Source organism: Juglans microcarpa x Juglans regia, chromosome 4D (genome assembly GCF_004785595.1).
Source record: "Juglans microcarpa x Juglans regia isolate MS1-56 chromosome 4D, Jm3101_v1.0, whole genome shotgun sequence".
NCBI classification, from domain to species: Eukaryota; Viridiplantae; Streptophyta; class Magnoliopsida; order Fagales; family Juglandaceae; genus Juglans; species Juglans microcarpa x Juglans regia.
The window spans coordinates 7,973,757-7,994,515 of NC_054600.1; the positions used below are offsets into that span (position 1 = coordinate 7,973,757).

The 20,759-nt window shown below is 37.4% G+C and overlaps 3 protein-coding genes across 8 annotated transcripts; 1 reads left to right on the forward strand and 2 right to left on the reverse strand.

Annotated features, from left to right (window-relative positions):
• Positions 1-592: 592 nt before the first annotated feature.
• Positions 593-1,662, forward strand: LOC121260107 (fructose-bisphosphate aldolase 2, chloroplastic-like). The gene is made up of 5 exons (XM_041161956.1): positions 593-635; positions 677-855; positions 940-977; positions 1,252-1,342; positions 1,528-1,662. Exons 1-5 carry the CDS (start codon positions 593-595, stop codon positions 1,660-1,662), a joined length of 486 nt encoding a protein of 161 aa, XP_041017890.1.
• A 1,126-nt stretch (positions 1,663-2,788) lies between these two features.
• LOC121259164 (probable serine protease EDA2) lies at positions 2,789-8,980 on the reverse strand. The gene is made up of 12 exons (XM_041160660.1): positions 8,637-8,980; positions 8,421-8,546; positions 8,101-8,256; positions 7,249-7,431; positions 6,902-7,018; positions 6,717-6,770; positions 6,564-6,635; positions 6,099-6,304; positions 5,787-5,881; positions 4,374-4,448; positions 3,851-3,934; positions 2,789-3,180 (listed from the first exon to the last, which is right to left on the reverse strand). The coding sequence occupies exons 1-12, from the start codon at positions 8,820-8,822 to the stop codon at positions 3,065-3,067; spliced, it is 1,470 nt and encodes a 489-aa protein (XP_041016594.1). The 5' UTR covers positions 8,823-8,980; the 3' UTR covers positions 2,789-3,064.
• A 7,472-nt stretch (positions 8,981-16,452) lies between these two features.
• LOC121259165 (B-box zinc finger protein 19-like) lies at positions 16,453-20,301 on the reverse strand. Of its 6 annotated transcripts, none has more exons than XR_005939524.1 (6): positions 19,813-20,301; positions 19,090-19,186; positions 18,855-18,970; positions 18,530-18,769; positions 16,776-17,003; positions 16,453-16,689 (listed from the first exon to the last, which is right to left on the reverse strand). XR_005939524.1 is itself a non-coding variant. In XM_041160661.1 (6 exons), the coding sequence occupies exons 1-6, from the start codon at positions 19,903-19,905 to the stop codon at positions 16,915-16,917; spliced, it is 603 nt and encodes a 200-aa protein (XP_041016595.1). In that variant the 5' UTR covers positions 19,906-20,291; the 3' UTR covers positions 16,900-16,914. The 6 variants fall into 6 exon arrangements, 5 of the variants coding, with proteins under 5 accessions (XP_041016595.1, XP_041016597.1, XP_041016598.1 ...); XM_041160661.1 differs by lacking the exon at positions 16,453-16,689 and having other exon boundaries at positions 16,900-16,945; positions 16,978-17,003; positions 19,813-20,291; XM_041160663.1 differs by lacking the exons at positions 16,453-16,689; positions 16,776-17,003 and adding an exon at positions 17,116-17,308 and having other exon boundaries at positions 18,524-18,769; positions 19,813-20,288.
• Between the last annotated feature and the right edge of the window lie 458 nt (positions 20,302-20,759).

Consider the following 20,759-nt stretch of genomic DNA (forward strand, 5'->3'; position numbering starts at 1 on the left):
ATCTTGCAGTGAGCCTCTACAACTCTAAATGCAGTGAATTAGTGCAAAGTGGTACGTTATAGAGAGGAAGAGAGCACTATACTCCAAGTGTTCATATCAACCACTTTTGATTGACAAGAGCCTCTGCATCTCTCTTCAAGCCAGCCCCAGTGCTAGACAAGTCCCGAGCGGGTGAAGGGTCAAACTCTTCACCAACCTTTGGTTCCCAAGGTCCGGTGCTGCCTGGCTGTAGCTCCACATTACCGTGCGTACAGGCTCATATGTCGATGCGCTTGTCAAGACTGCACTGTGTTACATCCTCACAAGATGGCTTTTCTCAGATCACCAACAGATTCTAAAAGCATCACAAATATTACTGTCCAAGTTTTTTTGTCTTCGTTTTTCTGAAAGCTGTTGTATCTGAGCATGCAAAGAGAAAATTCTGATATGGGGTTGTTTATGAGTGTAAAAAAATGTTGCATATCCTGGCCCCGGAATAAATGCTACATGTGGAAAGCGTTCGGCCTCAATTGGCTAAAGAACTGTTACAGCTATATAATTCAAAAATCCTCAGGGTCATATCTCCTCATCTTGATCTCCCTAAACTTCAGCAATGATTTCTGCATTCCTTTATATCAGGATTGATCCTCCTGATCGTCAGCAGTGATTTCGGCTGAAATCACTTGATCTTCTACAGAGGCCAACCACCAGGCATGCCAGCGCTGCTTGTCACTTCCGGGGCTTGGCCAGTACACATCGGGTGCCATCCTCTTCGAGGAAACACTCTTACCAATTGAGTCATTGACCACCAAAGGCAGGAGGATTGTTGATGCGCTTGTTGAACCAAACATCATCCCGGGTATTAAGGTCGACAAGGTACGTATAATATATGGTTTTCGTGATGATATAAAAGTAGAGTTTAGTAATACAAAGCTGATAACAGGATGGTGATTATTACAGGGTCTGGTTCCCTTGGCTGGTTCAAACAATGAATCATGGTGCCTAGGTCTTGACGGCCTTGCTTCTTGCTCAGCTGCCTTTTACCAACATTGAGCTTGTTTTGCAGAAGAATAGTTACTCTTCTTCATCCTAGATTTTATCCTCAATTACACTTGCAATGTGATATATTTAAGTGGCTGCAACTTAATTGTTTGATAGAAACAATTACTTGAAATGTGCCATATCAATGTGTGACTAGAGATGACAAGACGTAGGATGAAGAGTAGCATTCCCCCCTTTTATTTATTTATTTTTTCTGTTGTGGCCATAAAGGCGAGCGAACGTTCGCATCCCCAACGGCCCATCTGCACTGGCTGTGAAGGAGGCAGCCTCGGGTCTAGCTCGATATGCTAATATTTCTCAGGTATATGATGGTATAAAATAGCTGAGTACACCCTCAAGACTCCCCAAACACGACGACCACCCCCCCCCAAAAGCTGTCCCTGGAATCGTGGCGAGTAACCTTAATCTTCTTTAACCTGTTATGCATTTGCAGACTTAAATTTCAACATCAGTTGCTGAATTGATGAATTGGTATTTGTTGAGCAGTTTTTGTCAGGTGGCCAATCTGAAGTTGAGGCTACCCTGAACTTGAATGCAATGAACCAAGCCCCCAACCCATGGCATGTGTCACTCTCATATGCCAGAGCCCTTCAGAACACCTGCCCCAAGAAGTGGGGATGAGAATGTTGAGGAGGCTCAAGAAGCTCTGCTTATCCGGGCGAAGGCAAACTCTCTTGCTCAGCTTGGCAAGTAGACCAGCGAGGGTGAATCCAAGGAGGCCAAAAAAAGGAATGTTTGTCAAGGGCTATGTCTATTGGAGTGTTTCAACCAAATCTATAGGCAGAAGAAGAAGATGATGATAGCCCGTGAGACTAATTTTGGTTTAGAAAATGTAGTTATCATGGACTGGTTATTGAATTTCTGGAATTAAGGGAACATCAAGATTTTAAGTTTTTTTTTTTTTTTCCTTTTCAAAATGAGAAAATACGTTTTTTACTCCCAAACTAATACTCGTACAAAGATTATATCATTGTTAAAATCCAACCGTTAAGATTACACGCCACTCTATTTCTACTTGTCTTCATCCACCTTAATGATTAAAATTGCACAACAAATATAACAATACAATGTAACAGCTAAAGATGGCTAAAAGATGCAATCAACTTTGAAAACATTTGTTAGTGAAGGTTGAAAATTTATATAAATCTTCTAAATCTCTCTTTTATCTTTAGGACTTGAAGTATTTGGTAAATTGAGGATTGGAGGAAGCTTCGGGGCAGAAAAACAAGGATAAAAGAATCCATTCTCATCCTTGTGGTCATGAATTCCATTCTTTCATTTCCTTGATTTGAAAGAAAAACGGATAAAAACAAGGATAAAAGCTTCAAGGACCGATCCGTGTATGTCCACGTAGACACTGCACATACATGCACCTTGAGTCATGTTACACATCACACAAAGTTAATCTCCCAATAATTCTAGATGTTCTAAAATTTCTTCAGAATATAAAAGAAGAGTAATACTAGATACAGTCATAAAATACACAAATACTACACAATACTTTTAAAAATAAGTAGAGTTTACTATTAAAACCTCGAACCCCATACCCCTATAATAATGATAGGGTAAGGGGTGGCTAACTATTTAAAAATTAAATTTTTATCACATATTTACTAACTTTTTCAAAGAGATTGTGCAACAATTAAGTATTTCACGATTGTAAATATCATTTCTCTTTTCTAATAACGAGATTTCTTCTCTCTTCAATGCTTCATGTCAGTTAGAAGGTTTTAACATTTTGGTCAACATTGTAACATCTGCCTTATTCCTTGATAATTTATTATTAAGAACATGGATTTAAGATTCATCCAATTCACATGTATCCGACCATAGATACTGTTTCCACGTTCACCTCGTATATACCTTTGCCTAGTAGGCAACACTAAATATACAGAATTCTGAAAAATCAACTGAGCCCCTAAATCCTTTGTTTAATAAGATGGAAGGGTTATACTTTACACGAGATGGAACCTCAAGTTGGCGATATCCATGACGGGTTTTTATAAACAATGTTCCTCAAACATCACAGAGAATTCCTAGCCAAGTTTTGGCACTGTGACAGCCACAAGTCTATGTTTTCTGTAATCTGTTGCCTTACTTTGTGAACTGCATCAGGCGAGCTGCAGTTCTGGGCGTTGCCTGAGAAGAAAAATTTACAGCTTCAGAAGTTACTAATCGCAGGAAAGTTGGCAAGGGCATGGATGTTCATGCACACTATGGCAGAATGTCATGCAAAATGGTAAAACTTAAGATGCAATTAGTTAGTTAATTTTTTTAACTCCATTACGCCAGAGCCTTTGAAATATGAAGGCTTCCAATAGCCCCTAGAATTAAATAAAGGATGTGTTAGCTTGAGCAAGAATAAAAAAGTTGCCACAGATATTTTACTCATCAATGGTAAAATAACGATTGGGAAAAGATGAAGTTGTGCTTTCTGCCAGGTTGTCTAAAAGTATACACAGGAAGTATTTCATAGATGTAAAGCTGTCTGTCGATTATTTTAACTCTCTTTTCTGGGCCAACTTTCTAGCACAATATTTCACACAAGAGATTAACCTCGTATAAACATTATTCTGCAGAACAGACTCACTGAAAAGGGTTACAGGTGTACACCAATATGGTTGTATTGGAAGATATTCATCCTGAAGGTGATTCCAAATATATCTCTCTATCTACATGTGTGTGTGTGTGTGTGTGTAGAACATGCAATATTTTAGTCCATTGGGAAACACATGAATTTGCCAAATGAATTGAATTGGAAACTCAAATGGGTATTGCAAACAAGACAGCTTATAAAAGTTATGCATACCTTCAAGGCTTAAAGGAGCTTGAGGACATCCTCGCATATCAGTCCCATGGCCACAGTTATGACAAGAAATGACGTAGGAAGGCACTTGAAAGTTCAAGAGAAAGAAAATTTTTGTAAAAGAGCAAACCAATAAACACAATAAAAGAAAAGATATAAACTGGCTTCACATAATTGTTTCGTGTAGCAATGGGCAACAAAAAGACACCTGAAATTTATAAAACACCTTACACATGGTTCAAAATGACTTATAGCAAGAAGGCCATGTAACTAACATCCACTGCACGTTTAGTCGGAACATGAAGATCAATCTATGGTAATGCCTATGGCAGACCACAATGATTACCATTTAGATCTTTATGCACATCCTTTTTTTTTAATAAAGAAATCTTTATACTCGTACTTTAACAAGAATTGGCTCAATTTGGTCTGGTGGCAGGGAATTTTAACATCTAACGACTCTTAACTCACTGTAATTCAAAGATAGGGAAATTATATAGTTCAGATCAAGTAACTAGAAACTCACTATCTGTTGATGAAATCTGTTTGGACGCGTGACGCCAAGGATCCTGTGAGCCATTTGCAAAAACTATTTTTGAGCCTGCATTTTGAATTTTCTTAAGAAGACATGACTAATAACCGAATATTTTATAACAAATTTCACCACAGCAAGTCAGCAAATATATGCACATAATAGCATCCAGGAAATGCATACTTTCAGCCATAATACACAAAAATCAATTCTCTCCTCTGAAATAAACTAATTACTCTAAAGCACATTCATATAAATATTAAACCTCCCTCATTTATGATTTAACTTGCTACAAAAATTTATCACTTAGTGCATATAGCCTTCAAGTTTCATGTGATATAAGCTTCTAAGCGTCTTGTGCTGAAAGAAAAATTCCCCAAACTGGTGGAATGATACTGTAAAACCAACCTTAAAGCAGCTATTAATCACTATGAGATGATGCGTAGAATACTATATATTACTTCTAATATTTCAATGCACACACAGAAGTGGGTATGACAGCATGTGTGTGTGTGTGTGAGAGAGAGAGTGAGAGGTGTTCATAAAGTTCTTATACATATCTGAAAATAACCAAAGCAAAATAAGTTGTTTGTTAAACTAGAAAACAGAGGAACACTACCTAATATGGGAAAGTCTTAAAAGTTAAATGGATAAATGTGTCTCATTACACTTGTATGATAAGAGACAAACATTACCACTCATAAATTCCCATGCGTGGTTTACTCTAGTGCATTTATTCCTCTTGAGTTAAAATAAATATATGGAAATATCTTATCATAACATTTCCATGTATCCAAGATTTGGGCAAAGGTAGCAATTCATTTATAATTTCTTTGGCTTACCTTTTGTGACAAATGATTCCACAAACAAAGGAATTGAACAGTATAATATAACATTAAAACATGATACAGCTTTCAATTAAATGTTGTTTTGGAAAGGAATCAATAAAAAGAAGAAACATTCAATCCAATTACAATTAAAAAAGAAGATTTTTTTAATCCAACTCGATTATAATTCAATCCAAATGTAGTAGTATGAGAATGAAAATAAGTACTCTGATTTCATCACAGTAAAGAATCAAAGAATTTATCTTAGGATAATTTAACAGAGTTTTCATGTACGCAAATAGGACTTCGTGGATGAAAACGGTAGACTTCTAATTTGATCCATGCAGTAAGAAAACTAAAAAGCTTAACAATCTCATTCTTCTAACTGTTTAATATGAATGAGAAAAAAATAATGAAAAATGAACAGGTTATATTATTTGACATGTCAATTACGAAAAACCTTCTCTCTCATTTCAGGCCTCGGAACGTACCATTTTCACAGAAAGAGAGGCACTTCCACATCATCAAGATATATGGAGAAAGAAAGATATAGAAAACAGAGTAAGTTCATTGTTTGTACCGGCTATTTTTGTGCCTCCATAGTAAATATTTGTTGCAGTAACATCAGGATAGATTCCCTCTCCAAAGACATTTTTGCAAAGGTCCAGATGGTAACTGCCACATAAGAGCAACCAATTTGTATTCTCAGATGTGCATAATAGAGCACACAACATCAACCAGAAGTTTTGAACTTTTAACAAGCAAGCAATTGACACAATTGCTGCGGTAAAATATGTTTGTTCTTTCTAAGATCTGCTGCTAATAAAGGGCATGTAAAAAGCGAATAAAAGAAAATGGGCACAATAAACATAACATAGTGACGAGAACATGCCTTGTGTCAACCTTTTTGGAGCGAATGCTATCATTTAATGGTGCAACCTGAAAATATGCAACTTCAGTACAAACTTGGAACCACCACAACCGGTCACCACTGTCTTGAGTAAGAGCAGTGTTTTTCAAGTGTTTCTGATTATATGTCTGAACGCTAACACCAAAACCTCCAAGAAAATACTCTTTCACATATTTGGCATATGCATCCTGCATGAATAATATTTTCCAATTAGAAGCACAAGAAAACTAATAAAAATAGATATAAGCATCTGGATGAAACCTAAACCAAACGATATCACCAGCCAGTGCCAACAGAGAAAAGAACAGAAATGATTAAAAAAAAAAAAAGAACAGAACAGAACAGAAACAATAACAATGATCAAATGTAACATGCGGCAAAGCAAAAAACATATTGCTCATTTATTTATTGAATTAACCTGACTGATGACCAGAAAGAGGAGCATACCACCAAATTGTCTCCAGCCTTCTTTGCTTGAACAAGAGGGGAGCATAGTTCATCGGGGTTTCCATATTGGAACTGTGAAATATAAAACATATAAAAATCATTAATTTGTGAAAATTGGAAATATAAAATTTCTGGAAAAGAAACCACACCTACCGCCATAACAGAAGCATCTGCCAGAAAATAGAAGAAATCGCCATCATTCTCAAGCTGCATAAACAGCGTAAAGGTCAACATGCAAGAAGAAGAGTACAGAAGAAAATTCTTCCCAGTCCGCATTCAACAATTTAATAGTTTTTTGAAGGACATCATGGTTAAGTATTATAGGGAAAGAGTTGAACCTCAGCTGCGCCAAACAATGTCTTGATTGTTTTTCCTTCTGTTGCAAGTCTCTGTTCAACAAGTTGATTGGTTTCTTGTAATGCAGCTTTACATTCCGCACCAGCTGAATCACCGACCTGCATTTAGAACATAATACTACCTAAAGGTTTTACCTAACATGAAATAAGAACAATTTTGCAAGACAGGCAGCATTCTTAAACAAAAGCCCTTTTCTTATGGTTGGGGGGGGGGGGGGGGGTGGTTTACTAACAAAAACATTAGCTCAAGAAAGAAAAAAACAATTACCAATCAAAGTTGTTGATGTGAACATAATTTAAAACGAAAAAAGAACCAATGTTATCTTTACCTGCTGGTCAAATTCAGTGAAGTTATAAACAGCAAGAACAACTGCAGAACTTGCAAGGCTTCCACATGTTAAATGAGGAAACTTAAGACGGAACCATGCACTAAGAGCTCCCGAGTAAGAGACACCAAAAACGAACCAGGGATTTTGAACATTTGATCTATTGAGCTTCAAATTTAGTGACTCCTGCACAAAAAGTGGATATCAAAGACCACGGATGATTTACACTAAAGAATGTAGATGACAAAAGCGAGGACTAACAGCTTGGCATGACCCGATGAGACTAAACATCCAAGGTCCTTTAGACAATAGGCTTTACAAAATTTGAGCCAAGAATTTAATTATCCTTCAAAGAAGTTTCCTTGCATAATCCTTTACGTTTCCAATGACTAGAACATGATTACATGATTGATCGTTGGGAAGATAAACATCTACATGTCTGCAACTCAGACTTGGACACCACCCAAGCCAAAAGCTTAACTTTGAGCCCAGAGATGTTATATCAACCGCTTAGTCTCTGTTATTATCATGAGGATTGATCGTTTAATTAGATTAGTATCCAACAGTCATAAGGCATTTGGATCAATGGTTGGGTCTTTAACAATTAGTATCAGAGCAGGGACCAAGTCACGAGTTCAAGTCACGGAGGGGGCAACGTATAGACTGGACTAAAATGCTTTGGTACAGTGTATGAACATAGTATTTAAGTCATTGAATACTGATAGATGAGTGAAGCCGCCAACAAGGGAAAAGGCTACCACCGGGTCAGTGTCGATTCTACATGACTTGCAACCAATTAATTTCTAGGTAAACGACTGTCGACTGAAATACTTGTTGAATAAAAAACAAACTTGCCTGATAATATTGGCGAAAAACAGCCAAATCGTAGAGCGCCTGCTTAGATGACAGATACCGCAAGTTTTCCGTCTTCAGTGAATTGAAGGGGGAACTTTTGCCATAGTAGCGATGCTCAAGAGAAACCACAGCTGCCCCAAACTTCTTTGCTAAAACCTATTAGACGTTGCAAAGTTTAAACTTTTGCTTCTAAGTAGCATATATACCTAAATCCTAAGCCATAAAATTCGATTTAACAATTAGGTATCTCTCTCTCACACGCGCGCGCACACACACACATACACACAACCACAAATTTAGGTTACAAATTAAAAACTTACACTCATGTAGTCGTTGGCTATACCATTGCATGAAGACTCGCCACAAATTTTTAAAAAAATAGGTCCATCTGGAAGGCGGAAGTGGTCAAGGAATTCATAGTACCGTTGCTGAAACCGGCGGTGATCCTGCAAATACAGAGTATTAATCAAATTTCAAGCACAATCTGCGCATTAATTCGAATAATATATATCGACAAGTCCGATAGAGAGAGGTACAAAGGGAGAGAAGTGGTCGAGTGTCTGAGAGAACCAGAGCTCCTTATCGGTCAAGTAATTACTGCTTTGAGACAAGCGGTTCAGCATAATTCGAGACGAAACAAAGGCATGGTTCTGACAAGAAAACGTCGATAGCATCAGCAAAAACAAGACCCAGACCACCGTATTCGTCGAGCACAGCCTCATCGTCGGTCGTTCGAAGTTTCTCCTCTCTCTGTTCTTTCAAATAAATAAAAACTACAATTGCTATGCAGAATGAGAATAGGAATGCCCAAGGATAGGAATGAGTAATCCTTTGGTTCCAATTGGTGGAAGGATAGAGTTCCACGGATGGGAGGAAATTTCTTAAAAATATTTGTAGTTATCTAAAAATATAATAACGTATATGATAAAACAACCACCAAGGTGATAAGTTGGCTCCCTCAAAATCGTCCTTCCCTCTCTTGTTCGAGGTAATAGGTTTGAAATGATTTGTCTTAATAAAATTTTAAAAAAATTTAATTGTAAATGATTCTGCGTATTAATATGTGTACTCATTAAATATAATTAATCAAAAAGTAAATTTTATTGAAAATAGTACTAATTTGAATTTAGAATATAAAAACAACAATATTAATACGCAGATTGGTATGCAAACTTATTTGTATATAACAAAACTCTAAAATTTATAAACCAAATTCTTTGAGACCTTTGCATGCTATTATTTTGGTGGGATTGCAACGGCGGACTATCTTTTATAGAGTCAATAGTTGTAGTTCAATCCGAACATTCCATAACGAGTGAGGGGTCCTTATGCTCAAAAGGAAAAGCTACACTAACATGCCCTTTTCCTCTTTTAAAGAAATTGAAAATATATACAATAAAATGGACAATTTTCTAAAAATATAACTTAAAAAATTGATTTTTTTTTTTTTTTTTTAAAATGGCTATTCCTCTCATTTTGAGAGGTATAAGTTTATAACCCATCATAAAAACTTAACCCAAACTATGAGATAACTATTCCATTCCAAGGTTTTATTCCAAAGACCAAATTCATATAATTTTCTTACAACCATAACTAGTTCATTAAATTGCACATGTGGCTTGAACATTTGAGTTGCACATATTCATGATACACCTACAAAAGTTTTCATTTCTCGATTAGATTACTAATTTGTAAACTTTAAAATAATAAAGGTGTGGTCGAATTGAATTTTACCTTTATTTATTTATTTGTTTAAAAACAAAAAAAAAAAAGTTATTGGGCTTACTTTTATAAAATATTGCTATTTCAAGTTCTTCACCAGCTGTGGAAAGTAGTTTTTCAGCTAAATTCTACTCGTTTCATATTAGGAAAAAGCTCCTCTTTCTGCTAGTAGCTTCAGCTGGGGCTACCGTTAGTTTTTTTATTTTATTTCATTTTACTTAATGATTAAGTAAATATTTTTTAATAATATTATGAATTTTTTTAAAAAAAATAGTTAAAAGTGTTAAATATATATATATATATATATATATAAAATAAACAAAATGAACTAGCGGTAGTATCCAGCCGGTAGCAGTAAAGCCACCCTTCATATTAAAAAGTCCTATATATAAGTCGTAGAAGATACTGAAATAAAAATACAAAACAGATATTTATGGCAGGAAAAGCAATAACTGCTTCTGTTCATCTTATTTATTTATATATACTAGTTGCAGAAATTCATAAGTGACAAGTACGAGTGCAAAGACAAGTGATAAATACAAATTTTTTGATGGAACTTTGAGTAACGTATGAGGATAGAATTTAACCTTGGTTGCCTTATCTTGTAATCTAGAAGGATGTTGTTCTTGGAGTTTGATCTTCATCTCGAGTTTGGTCTTCACCATCGTGTTGTTGATATTGCTATAAATGATCTTCTTTATCATTAATCGTTGATATGATAATATTTGATTTGTAAGAAAATTTTGAAATTGATATATTTTTTTTAAATTAAATATTATCGACAGCGATCTTTCTACTCAATTTATAAATATAATTTTTATATTTCAAATGCAAACGATGCATTTCTTGAAAAAAAAAAAAAAAAATTTTTGCACAACAGGAGAAATGCTGGCTTTTATTTGTCATCATTAATCATATCAATTGGTGATTTTAAGTGACTTTTCATTTAAGTGATAGATCAAGTAGGATTATAAAATCAAGAATGAAATCCTATGCCTACCGTTTCGCTTGGTTGATAAGGGAAGTTTCCCCGTGGCCCAAAAAGAGGAAAAAATAGACGAAATTTCCAAGTTTCCCATCGTTTTCTTTCCACCGAATAAATTGGAGTTCTCAAAAGTTACGTGACCACTAATCAAACATCTATTTTCTTTTTAAAAAATTTAAATGTATTTAAAAAAAAACTTACAAAATACTTATTTTTTCGTATATCAACCATTAATACGTTAAAAATTATAAAAATTAAAAAAGTAGTGCTACATATATTTATAATTTTTGATAATTATAATAAGAATGATAAGTCTGATAAGTGTAATACGTATAATAAGTATAATACGGATAATACATATATCAATAAATTTTTTCTTAAATACAAATATCATTTCTCAATTTGAAATTTAAAATTTAAAATTTTAAAAAAATTAATAAAATAAGTCTTGTATATTTTTTTTATAAATAAAATTATAAATACATATAACACAACTCAATCTCACATGACACATCCAACTTAAAAGACTCGTAGGAGTTCATCTGTTAATGACTTACCAAAAAACAAAAGAGAAGAAGAATTCACATGCTGATATGGAATGGGACAGTCCGTTTAGTTTTGAATAATAATTTCAAAACATGTATATTTATTGAAAATATTACATATGTAAATTAATGCGGAGGAAACAATTTTTGCAAGTCTCTAATGTCATGTAAAAAAAGAAAACTTCTAGAGACACAAAATAATAACACACAAAGAGTCCACAAACTGATGTGTTTCGCATCAATTTTTTTATATTGTTTTTTACTTTTCATTACCTGCATCCCGAGTCTCCCTCTTCCCAATACTAGTATGCCTCCTCAATTTGCCTTTTCATTTTGACCGCTCATATATTTAATTTTCTTAAATTTTATTTCTTGATGATTAATGAAGTGACTATTAGTGTATTGATATTTTTTTTTTGAAAAATGTTTAAAATATATTTGAAATAAAAAAGTATAATTTGCACTAGGCGGCACACAGAGCGGACACATAGAGACAGCATAGTAGCATCACTCATTTCCCAAACTCACTCTCTCTCTCTCTCTCTCTCTGTCAAGAATTGAAACTTTATATTTCCAAAAACATATTTTTACAGTGAAGGGTGATCAGAATAAATAGATACAAGAAATAAATCTATTTAAGGTAACTATTACAATATGGTATGAATTTACATTTACAAAAATAAAGGCTAATTCCTAAAATCATGGAGTTACAAATGTGGAGAGGATCTTTGCTTGATTGGTGGAACTGAGCTGTTAATACGCCCCTCAAGTTGGCGCATGGAGGTCCGTAATGCCCAACTTGGGTAGAAAGTGATGGAAAAGATCCCGGCCCAATGCTTTGGTGAAGATGTCGGCAACTTGCTCATGGAAGGAGGTGTGAATAGCATTGAGAAGGCCGGAGCGAATTTTATCTCGAACAATGTGATAATCAATCTCAATATGTTTAGTGCGCTTATGGAACGCAGGATTGTGGGTAATGTGTAGAGCAGATTGGTTGTCACAATGAAGGTGGATAGGCTCAGGGTGAGAGACACCAAGATTACTGAGAAGTTGTTTCAACCAGGTGAGTTCGCAAGTGATAACTGCCATGGCGCGGTATTCAGCTTCAGCAGAAGAACGAGCCATGGTGGTCTTTTTTTTTGTGTGCCAGGAAATAGGACTGGTGCCAATTTGAACAAAGTAGCCTGTGGTGGAGCGACGAGTGGTGGAACAACTGGCCCAATCAGAATCAGTGCAGGCAGTAACATGAAGAGTGTTGGATGAAGGAAAGAAAATGCCTTGTCCTGGACTGCCTTTGATGTACCGAAGAACGCGAGTGGCAATCTGCATGTGAGGGGCATGAGGAGCGTGCATGAATTGACTGAGAATGTTCACTGTAAATACAATATTAGGCTGAGTAATAGTCAGGTAAATGAGACGACCAACAAGCCTACGATAAGGAGAAAGATCTGAAAGAAGGGAGTCGTCGTGGTTGGTGAGCTTTAAATTTTGTTCCATGGGAAAAGAAGCAGTCTGAGCACCGAGTTGACCACTATCAGATAAAATGTCAAGGACATATTTGCGTTGGTTGAGAACAAGAAAATATTTGAGAGGGCCGAGATCTTTAGTTTTGAAGTGTGTAGAGAGAACACTTTTGAAGACCTCAATTTGTGATTGATCGTTGCCAGCAATTAGAATATCGTCAACATAAACAAGAACAAGAGTGATGCTGGTAGAAGTAACTAGAGTGATTAAAGAATGATCTACCTGAAATTGAGAAAAACCCGCATCAAGAAGCACAATAGTTAGTTTAAAAAACCAGTTGCGGGAGGCTTGTTTGAGGCCGTAGAGGGATTTGCAGAGGCGACAAACACGAGACTCCCATTTCGAACAATAGCTAGGAGGGGGAGTCATGTATACTTCCTCATCAAGGCCGTCATGTAAGAAAACGTTGTTGACATCAAGTTGGTGGATAATCCATTGGCGAGAGGCAGCGACAGCCAACAAACACCGAATAATAGTCATCTTGGCAATAAGAGCAAATGTCTCATGATAGTCGAGGCCTTCAACTTGAGTATAGCCTTTGGCGACTAACCGAGCTTTGTATCTTTCGACTGAGCCATCTGCTTTGAGCTTAGTTTTGAATACCCATTTGCAGCCAATGGGTTTCTTTCCAGAGGAAGAGACTCAAGGGTCCAAGTAGAATTAGCTTCTAGAGCATGAAGTTCAGACGAATAGCAATGGAATAATAGGAAGGATCAGCAGAAACAGTGAGAGCATTTAAAAAAATAAGATGAGACGGTGAGAAACAAGAATAAGAAAGAAAAGTAGATAAAAGATGAGCAATACCTGAGGTCTATGCAACGGATGAAGATGTAGTGGACTCAGTGTATATGGTCGGGCAGAGATAGTCCTGAAGATATGTGGGTCTAGTAATAGTGCGACGAGGAGGAGAGGAGGAGGAAGAGGGGAAGAGGGTTTGGAAATGAGAGTAGAAGAGGGAGGAGGTGGTAAAATGGGTTCAGGAACAGGGAGAGGGATGATAGGGAGAGAGAGAGGGGGGGGGGCGGGGAAGAAGTAGGAAGGTCCTTGAAAGGGAACTGATGTTCATGAAAGATGACATCACAAGAATAAAAAATAGCTTGAGCGTCAAGGTTGTAGAGTTTGTATGCTTTATGAGTGCTAAGATAACCGAGAAAGAGACACTTAGAGGCATGAGGAGAAAATTTGTCGCGGGAAGCTTGGAGAGTTTGGGCATAACAAAGGCAGCCAAACACTCGGAGGTGGTCATATTTTGGTGGAGTATTAAATAGAAGTTCAAAGGGGATTTATTTTGAAGAATGCGGCTGGGCGTGAGGTTGATGAGATAGGCAGCGGTGAGGACACAGTCACCCCAAAATTTTAGAGGTAAGTAAGCCTGAAAACGTAGGCTACGAGCGACATTCAAGAGGTGCCGATGTTTACGTTCTGCAACTCCATTTGTTAAGGAGTTTCGACACAGGTGCGTTCATAAATGATGCCGTGTTCGTGAAGATAATTTTGAAATTTATGAGAAAGAAATTATTGGCCATTGTCAGTGCGAATGATTTTAATGGTAGTGTTAAACTGATTTTGGATGAGAGTGAAGAAATGCATGAGATGAGTGTATGCTTCGGATTTATAGCGCATGAGATAAATCCAAGTGGTGCGAGAGAAATTATCAACAATGGTAAGAAAATAATGAGCACCGCAAACAGAGGAGATATGATAACCACCCCATATATCACAAAAAATTCTATTAAAAGTCGTAGCACTTTTATTAGCATGAATAGAAAAATGAAGTCTAGTATGCTTAGAACGAGCACAAATATCACAGTCAGAAATGATGCAAGAATTATTGAAAAGATTAAGAACAACTAAGCGAGAAGGGTGACCTAGGCGTTGGTGCCATAAAATTTTATTCGCAGTAATTTGAGTAGAAAGAGCCATGATGGGAGGTGACCGGTACACATTAAGTCTATTGGAAAGTTCATCCGCTCCTATCAGCCTCGTCGAGTGCAAGTCCTGAAAAGAGACATTTGAAGAAGAAAAAGAAACAATGCAAGAATTAGTTGTGGTGAGCTGAAGGACAGAAAGGAGATTAAAAAGAAACTAAGGGACAAAAAGGACATTTTGTAAAGTGAGGTGTTCGGCTAAAATACATGTACCAACACCCTCAATTTTAATTAGGCTCCCATTTGGTAAAGTGATCATACGGTCAGAGGATGAAGAAATCAAAGAGAAGAACAGGGTCCGGTCATGGCACAGATGGTCGGTGGTGCCACTATCGACCACCCAGTCATGGTGACTATCAAAGGGGAAAGAGGAGGAGACATTACTGATGAAATTTGCGGTGGGAGTGGGCAACTTGAGCAAATCGAGCAACCTCTGATACAGATCGGGCGTTAAACCGGGAATGGGAGAGGAGACAGATGCTTGGTGGGCCATCGACGAAGAGGAAGGGGGTTTGCCGAGGATGGAAGACGGTTGTTTGCCGCAGGGCTCACGGCCTGTAGGATACCCAATGAACCGCCAACATCGGTCACGAGTGTGGCCTTGCTTGCCGCATTCGGTGCAAAGCAGGGCTTCTTCGGAGGACCACCAGAGTGAGTGGCGAAGATGTGAGGGGCTTCCGAAGCCACTGTTGGTCAGACATGAAGGAGACGCTACTGCTCTTCCTCAAAAAGAATAGAAAAAATTTTGGTGATGGGGGAAGGGTTTCCATGGCAAGAATTTGGGTTCAGAGTTGGGAAAAAGAGTCATTTAGGCCAAGTAAAAATTGGTAAACTCTCTCATCTTCAGCTTGTTGCTGTAATTCTTTCAAATCGTTGGTTTTTTATAAATGGCTGAGTTCATCCCAAATTTACTTGATTTGGTTATAATAGTCATGAACAGACTGGTTGTATTGCTGTAAAGAGAATAACTCACGCTAGAGGTGGTAAATCCTAGCATTATTGCCATGGCAAAAAGGGACTGAAGGTCAAGCCACACTTCTCGAGGATCAGTGTGGAATTCAAGGGAGTTGGCTAAGGAGGGACTGATGGAATTGAGAAGCCAGGTGAGAACCATATCTTTAGTTTGGTTCCATTGTTTGTAATCTGTAGAAGTAGGTTCGGGTGGGAGAAGAGTGCCATCAACAAAAACTAGTTTGTTTTTGGCGTTGAGAGCACGGGTCATGACTTTTTGTCATTTGGAAAAATTGTTACCGGTGAGAAGACCAGAGACAAGGATGAGGCTAGGAGAATCGGATGGGTGAAAAAGGTATGAGGAGGGGGAAGGGTTGGAGGAAGAAGTCATGGGAACATGAGAAAAAAAAGATCGATTAGGCTGATACCATGTCAAGAATTGAAACTTTATATTTCCAAAAATATATTTTTACAGTGAAGGGTGATCAGAATAAATAGATACAAGAAATAAATCTATCTAAGATAACTATTACAATATGGTATGAATTTACAATTACAAAAATAAAGGCTAATTTCTATAATCGTGGAGTTACAAATGTGGAGAGGATCTTTGCTTGATTGGTGGAACTGAGCTGTTAATACTCTCTCTCTCTGGGAGCAAAAGCAGCAAACAGGAAGAACAGGGCAAAATCATCGCCGTCATCAAACTTTGGCACAACACTACTATACTTACAATCACAAGGAACAGCTTTATTTCGAATAGGAACAGACAGAAAATATTGAAGTTTTTGGGTTTGTGCTGCTCCTCCTGGCCGTGGGCAAAGGCGAAGCCCGTCATCTTCGTGGCCAAGAAGGGAAGAGAAGCATGAGGGAAGCGACGAGAGTTATATTTTTGATCGTTTTGCAGACATTGGGTATAATTTTTTATGCTGGGAATAATTTTAGATAATTTTTCATCTTGCTCTTGTTGGTTGCTCTCTCTCTCCCAGTGTATACTGACAACCAACAAGAACTTCTTGGTTTTGCATATATAAATTTCAGGAAGCAAACCAAATGTCAATAGCAGCAGACAACCAAATGACACTTATAGAAGCACACGAAAGGGGATGAAAAAGCTCAAATGAACAGGACAAAAACACTAGAAACGGGATGACGAAGCTCAAACAACGGGCTGGGACAGTTCTGGAACGGGATGGGACAGCTCTGGACCAAATGAGTTCCAAAAAAGCGTGGGATCTCTTTATGTCCCTAGTGGAACACAATGGAAAATTATATCTACTTGAGTTTTGTTTTCCGCAAAATAAATTGGTCGTGTCGAGTATAAGAAACATTATATATATATATATATATATATATATATATATATAATGAAGAATCCCAGAGAGCATGCATATGCAATATATTTTTTACCTGGTTACACCAGACTCGTGTAACGTGTCCCCATCACACGGAGAGTATAGAAACATTTTAAGTTGATGATCTTTACTTCTATTCCTGTTTGTAAGGTTGTGTCCTCGGTGTCACAGGATGAAATCTATCGTCATTTTCAAGTACTATAGCAAAGCAAAATGAAGAACACCAGGAAATTAGGTGACTTTGTCATTGTTCTCAAGCTTCATCATGATGTGTTGTAAGCATAGCAAGAAATCTCATCATGTAGCAAGAAATCTCATCATGAGAAGAGTACAATATCGTGTTGAAGTTGTAGAGTAATGGGTTTTGAAAATATGTAGGCTTTACAAAACTTTCAAAGCACTTTCAAAGATGACCAGGTCATTCACCGGAATGAATTATAATCTTTGGCATTACAATGTAAGTTATGAATGCTGTTCAACTACCATTTCCTGCGCCTTGGAGAACAAACATCCACCCACGAGAAAGAGGACAGGGAGAAGTTCCACACAACTCAGCTCACTCTTCAGGCATGAATGTAAGACAATGCATGAACCGTGCTTCTGGATTTGTTATCATTGATCCTAAGAATAACAAATTCCTGTTTTTTAAAGCTCTGGTATGCATCAGAAATCAACTTTACATGCTTAAACAGAAAACATGCCTTGAAGTTCTATACTAATCTTGTTAAGATGTGTTTGGATGTTCCAGCCATCATAAAAGAATTGCAAGAAGTTACAGTTAAATTCTGACATTGGTCCCAACTTTTATTTAAATTCGGCCAATGTACCGTGTATCTTAGATATTTATCATGTACCTTCCTGTAAGCAAGCAGTAGAAATCAAATTTCCTTGTCTTTCTTTATTTTTTCGCCTTATAATCAGCTCCACTGATCTATATCATATATCAATAATACTGATGAGATGCATCCATTCTGAATATGAACCTTATCAAACTGTTAGCCTTCAAGCTACATTCAACTCCATGAATAGGGAAAATCTATATGATTCAAAATCCATCACATTCTTCCGTATTATCCAATAATTGTCAGTATTGCTTTGTTTCCTCTAGTTTAGACAGTTATGCAAATGGACTCTATCCATGACATAGAAGTCTTACATCTATAGCTCCAGCCTGCTTTCTATTTTCAAGACCAAATAGGATCGAATAAAAAATCCTTACCCAACAGTGCAGTTTATGTCAAATATATATGGCTAGTTAGTCCAATTGAACATGGTGCATATACTAACTGGCTAAATTTAGCCAACTAAGTCCGTTTGAGAGTTAAGTTTGATCGCTTAAATTGCATCCATTCCATTTGTTTGGGAGGTGAAAAGGTGCCTTTAGTAAATTGAAGTAGCAGAAGATGTACTCACTCTAACCTGATTGTTTGACGCCTGTTCATGCATTCGGTGAGGCTGGATATTCAAATCAATCATTTTATCCATCTTTGAATGCCCATCAGCATTTGCATCTGAATTTGGAACAGAAGAGGCCCTCTGATTTTGCTGGTTCTCTCCCATTGTCAGTTTAGGAGGCTGGTTTTGTCCTCTTCTGTTCTCACCTGGACCCACGGGGTGCATGGCTGGCTCTTCAAGAAGACCAGCTTTATCTCCTGGGAACTATAGAACAACTTAAGAATGTCAGGTCTGAAGAGAATCATGCAAAACAGAAAAGCATGACACAATTTTCTCTGCAGTTACAAACCTCAACTCTCTGCCTAAACAGAAGATATCTTCCATGTGTTCGCTTTCCTCCAACATGAACAATCAGGTCACATTGCAAACACAGGGAACTTCCATCCACCTCACAGTAAAAGAAAGCTATATACATGCTCAAGAAAAGGAGAACCATAAGCCTGAAATTCTTCTACCAAACACAAGAGGCACATTTCTGAAAAATAAATGGATAAGTGAAGACTAAAAAGAGATCACATGCATACCAGGTGCATTTTCACATATGTCACAACGGGGAACATCACTGGGATTTGCGAGACCAACCCGTACATGCCGGCTAGCAAGCTTGTTGCACATGTGAACCTGCCACTCCCATCCACAGTTAAAGCATTGGAGTCAGATGTTGAGCAGGGCAATCAAGAATAATACCCATCGTTAGGATTTCAAATTTTCAATAACCCTGGAAGAAAGATTTTCCTGAGTTTGTGTGACGAAGGATATAGAAAAATTAACCCATTTCAAACACCGTTTTTCGTTCTTATCAAAGATATCTCATAATGTGTTGAAAATAAGAAGGAAGAACAAAGTAGAGGGCAAGAAAGCGCATGCTCTACACCATTTTGTCCAAGGTCACCAATGTCATACACCTCCTCACCACGACACCGAAACTGTAAACCCGTATCCTAGTTCTCCAAGTTATCGCATAAATAATTAATCACGAACCATGGAGATTTCGAACGATATTGCTGTTTGAAGAACATATGCAGTTTCAGCCAAGATTTTTGGCTCTTTTTTGTTCTTTTTTTTTTCCATATGGGTAACATGAAAAGCAAGTAATAATCGGGTCAACAACTAATTAGGAGACAAACCCCAATAAGAAATCATTCGAAAATCACAAACACAAAACCCAATCGATTAACAAGAATTAAGAACAAGCAACTCGGTGAACTAGAATTAATCACAAGTGCCACGAAGAAAAACAAAAAAACCTTTTCGTCGCAGGAACGGCAGAGAGCGGCCTCATCGGCAGCGCAAAACACGATAGCGGCCGCGCTCTCGCAAGCGTCACAAAGTGTTCGCATACTTATAAATCCCTTCCACTCTCATGTCTCCGACACTAACCAATATATAACAACAAAAGGTCCATGTGCAGACTTCCCGAGCCAGCAACCAAAAACCAAACCCAACTAAAACCTCATAAACAAAAATCCAACTTAGAATAAGACACAAAACCCACCACCAAATCTATATGCACGAAATGATGAGGAAAGACTAGGACTTCAGAGAGACAGAGCAAAGGGGATAATAAAACGAAGGGCAGGGACTTTGGGGGATGGGGTGTATTCGAGAAGAGCGATGTATGTGGATTTTAATAAGCAACTGGGTTTGGGGTTTTGTTTGTCAAACTCTTGTTTGCATCCCCACGACGAGCTCGCTCCAAGGCCACTGACCACAAGCTTCAAAGCCAGGTGGGGCTGAAAGCGACTCTCACTTTATTCTCACCCATCAGTTTTAGGTATCTGAGAACTGAGAAGGGCCCCATTTCACTTAGCCATGCTCCAGCTACTGCTGATGCTGCTTGCATTATCTTTGCCACTCGTTGAAGCGCAGCCGTGCACTCGGCATCTTCTGGTGTTTTCTTGAAATCTGTACTATCGAGAAACAACCCAAAGGGCCAAAAGCATGGAACAAATTTCTCAATCACTTCTTTCTTTTAGGTATCCATCTATTCGATGGAATGAGATAAAAGATAAGTTAGAATGAAACTTAAAAATTGAGTAAAGAGAAAAGCTTGGGTTGGATGGATTTAAAAGTGATTTTCGCATCGACTAATACTAATGTAGCACGTAGACATTCTAAGAAAATACTAACTGAATCTCCATCCACCCGATTCTCATCTTTTCTTCTAAATCTCTCACTCTCTCATCTCATCATA

Coding starts and splice junctions, on each gene's coding strand:
- LOC121260107 (XM_041161956.1), top strand. CDS start 593: ATGATTTCTGCATTCCTTTATATCAGGATTGATCCTCCTGATC. Junction 978..1,251: donor GGTTCAAACAATGAATCATG/GTGCCTAGGTCT, acceptor GTGGCCATAAAG/GCGAGCGAACGTTCGCATCC. Junction 1,343..1,527: donor GATATGCTAATATTTCTCAG/GTATATGATGGT, acceptor TTTGTTGAGCAG/TTTTTGTCAGGTGGCCAATC.
- LOC121259165 (XM_041160661.1), bottom strand. CDS start 19,905: ATGCGAACACTTTGTGACGCTTGCGAGAGCGCGGCCGCTATCGTGTTT. Junction 17,004..18,529: donor AACAGGCGTCAAACAATCAG/GTTAGAGTGAGT, acceptor GTGTTCCACTAG/GGACATAAAGAGATCCCACG. Junction 16,946..16,977: donor AAAGAGATCCCACGCTTTTT/TGGAACTCATTT, acceptor GCTGTCCCATCC/CGTTCCAGAACTGTCCCAGC.
- LOC121259164 (XM_041160660.1), bottom strand. CDS start 8,822: ATGAGGCTGTGCTCGACGAATACGGTGGTCTGGGTCTTGTTTTTGCTG. Junction 7,432..8,100: donor TTTTTCGCCAATATTATCAG/GCAAGTTTGTTT, acceptor CTTTTTGTGCAG/GAGTCACTAAATTTGAAGCT. Junction 6,636..6,716: donor CAGATGCTTCTGTTATGGCG/GTAGGTGTGGTT, acceptor TATATTTCACAG/TTCCAATATGGAAACCCCGA.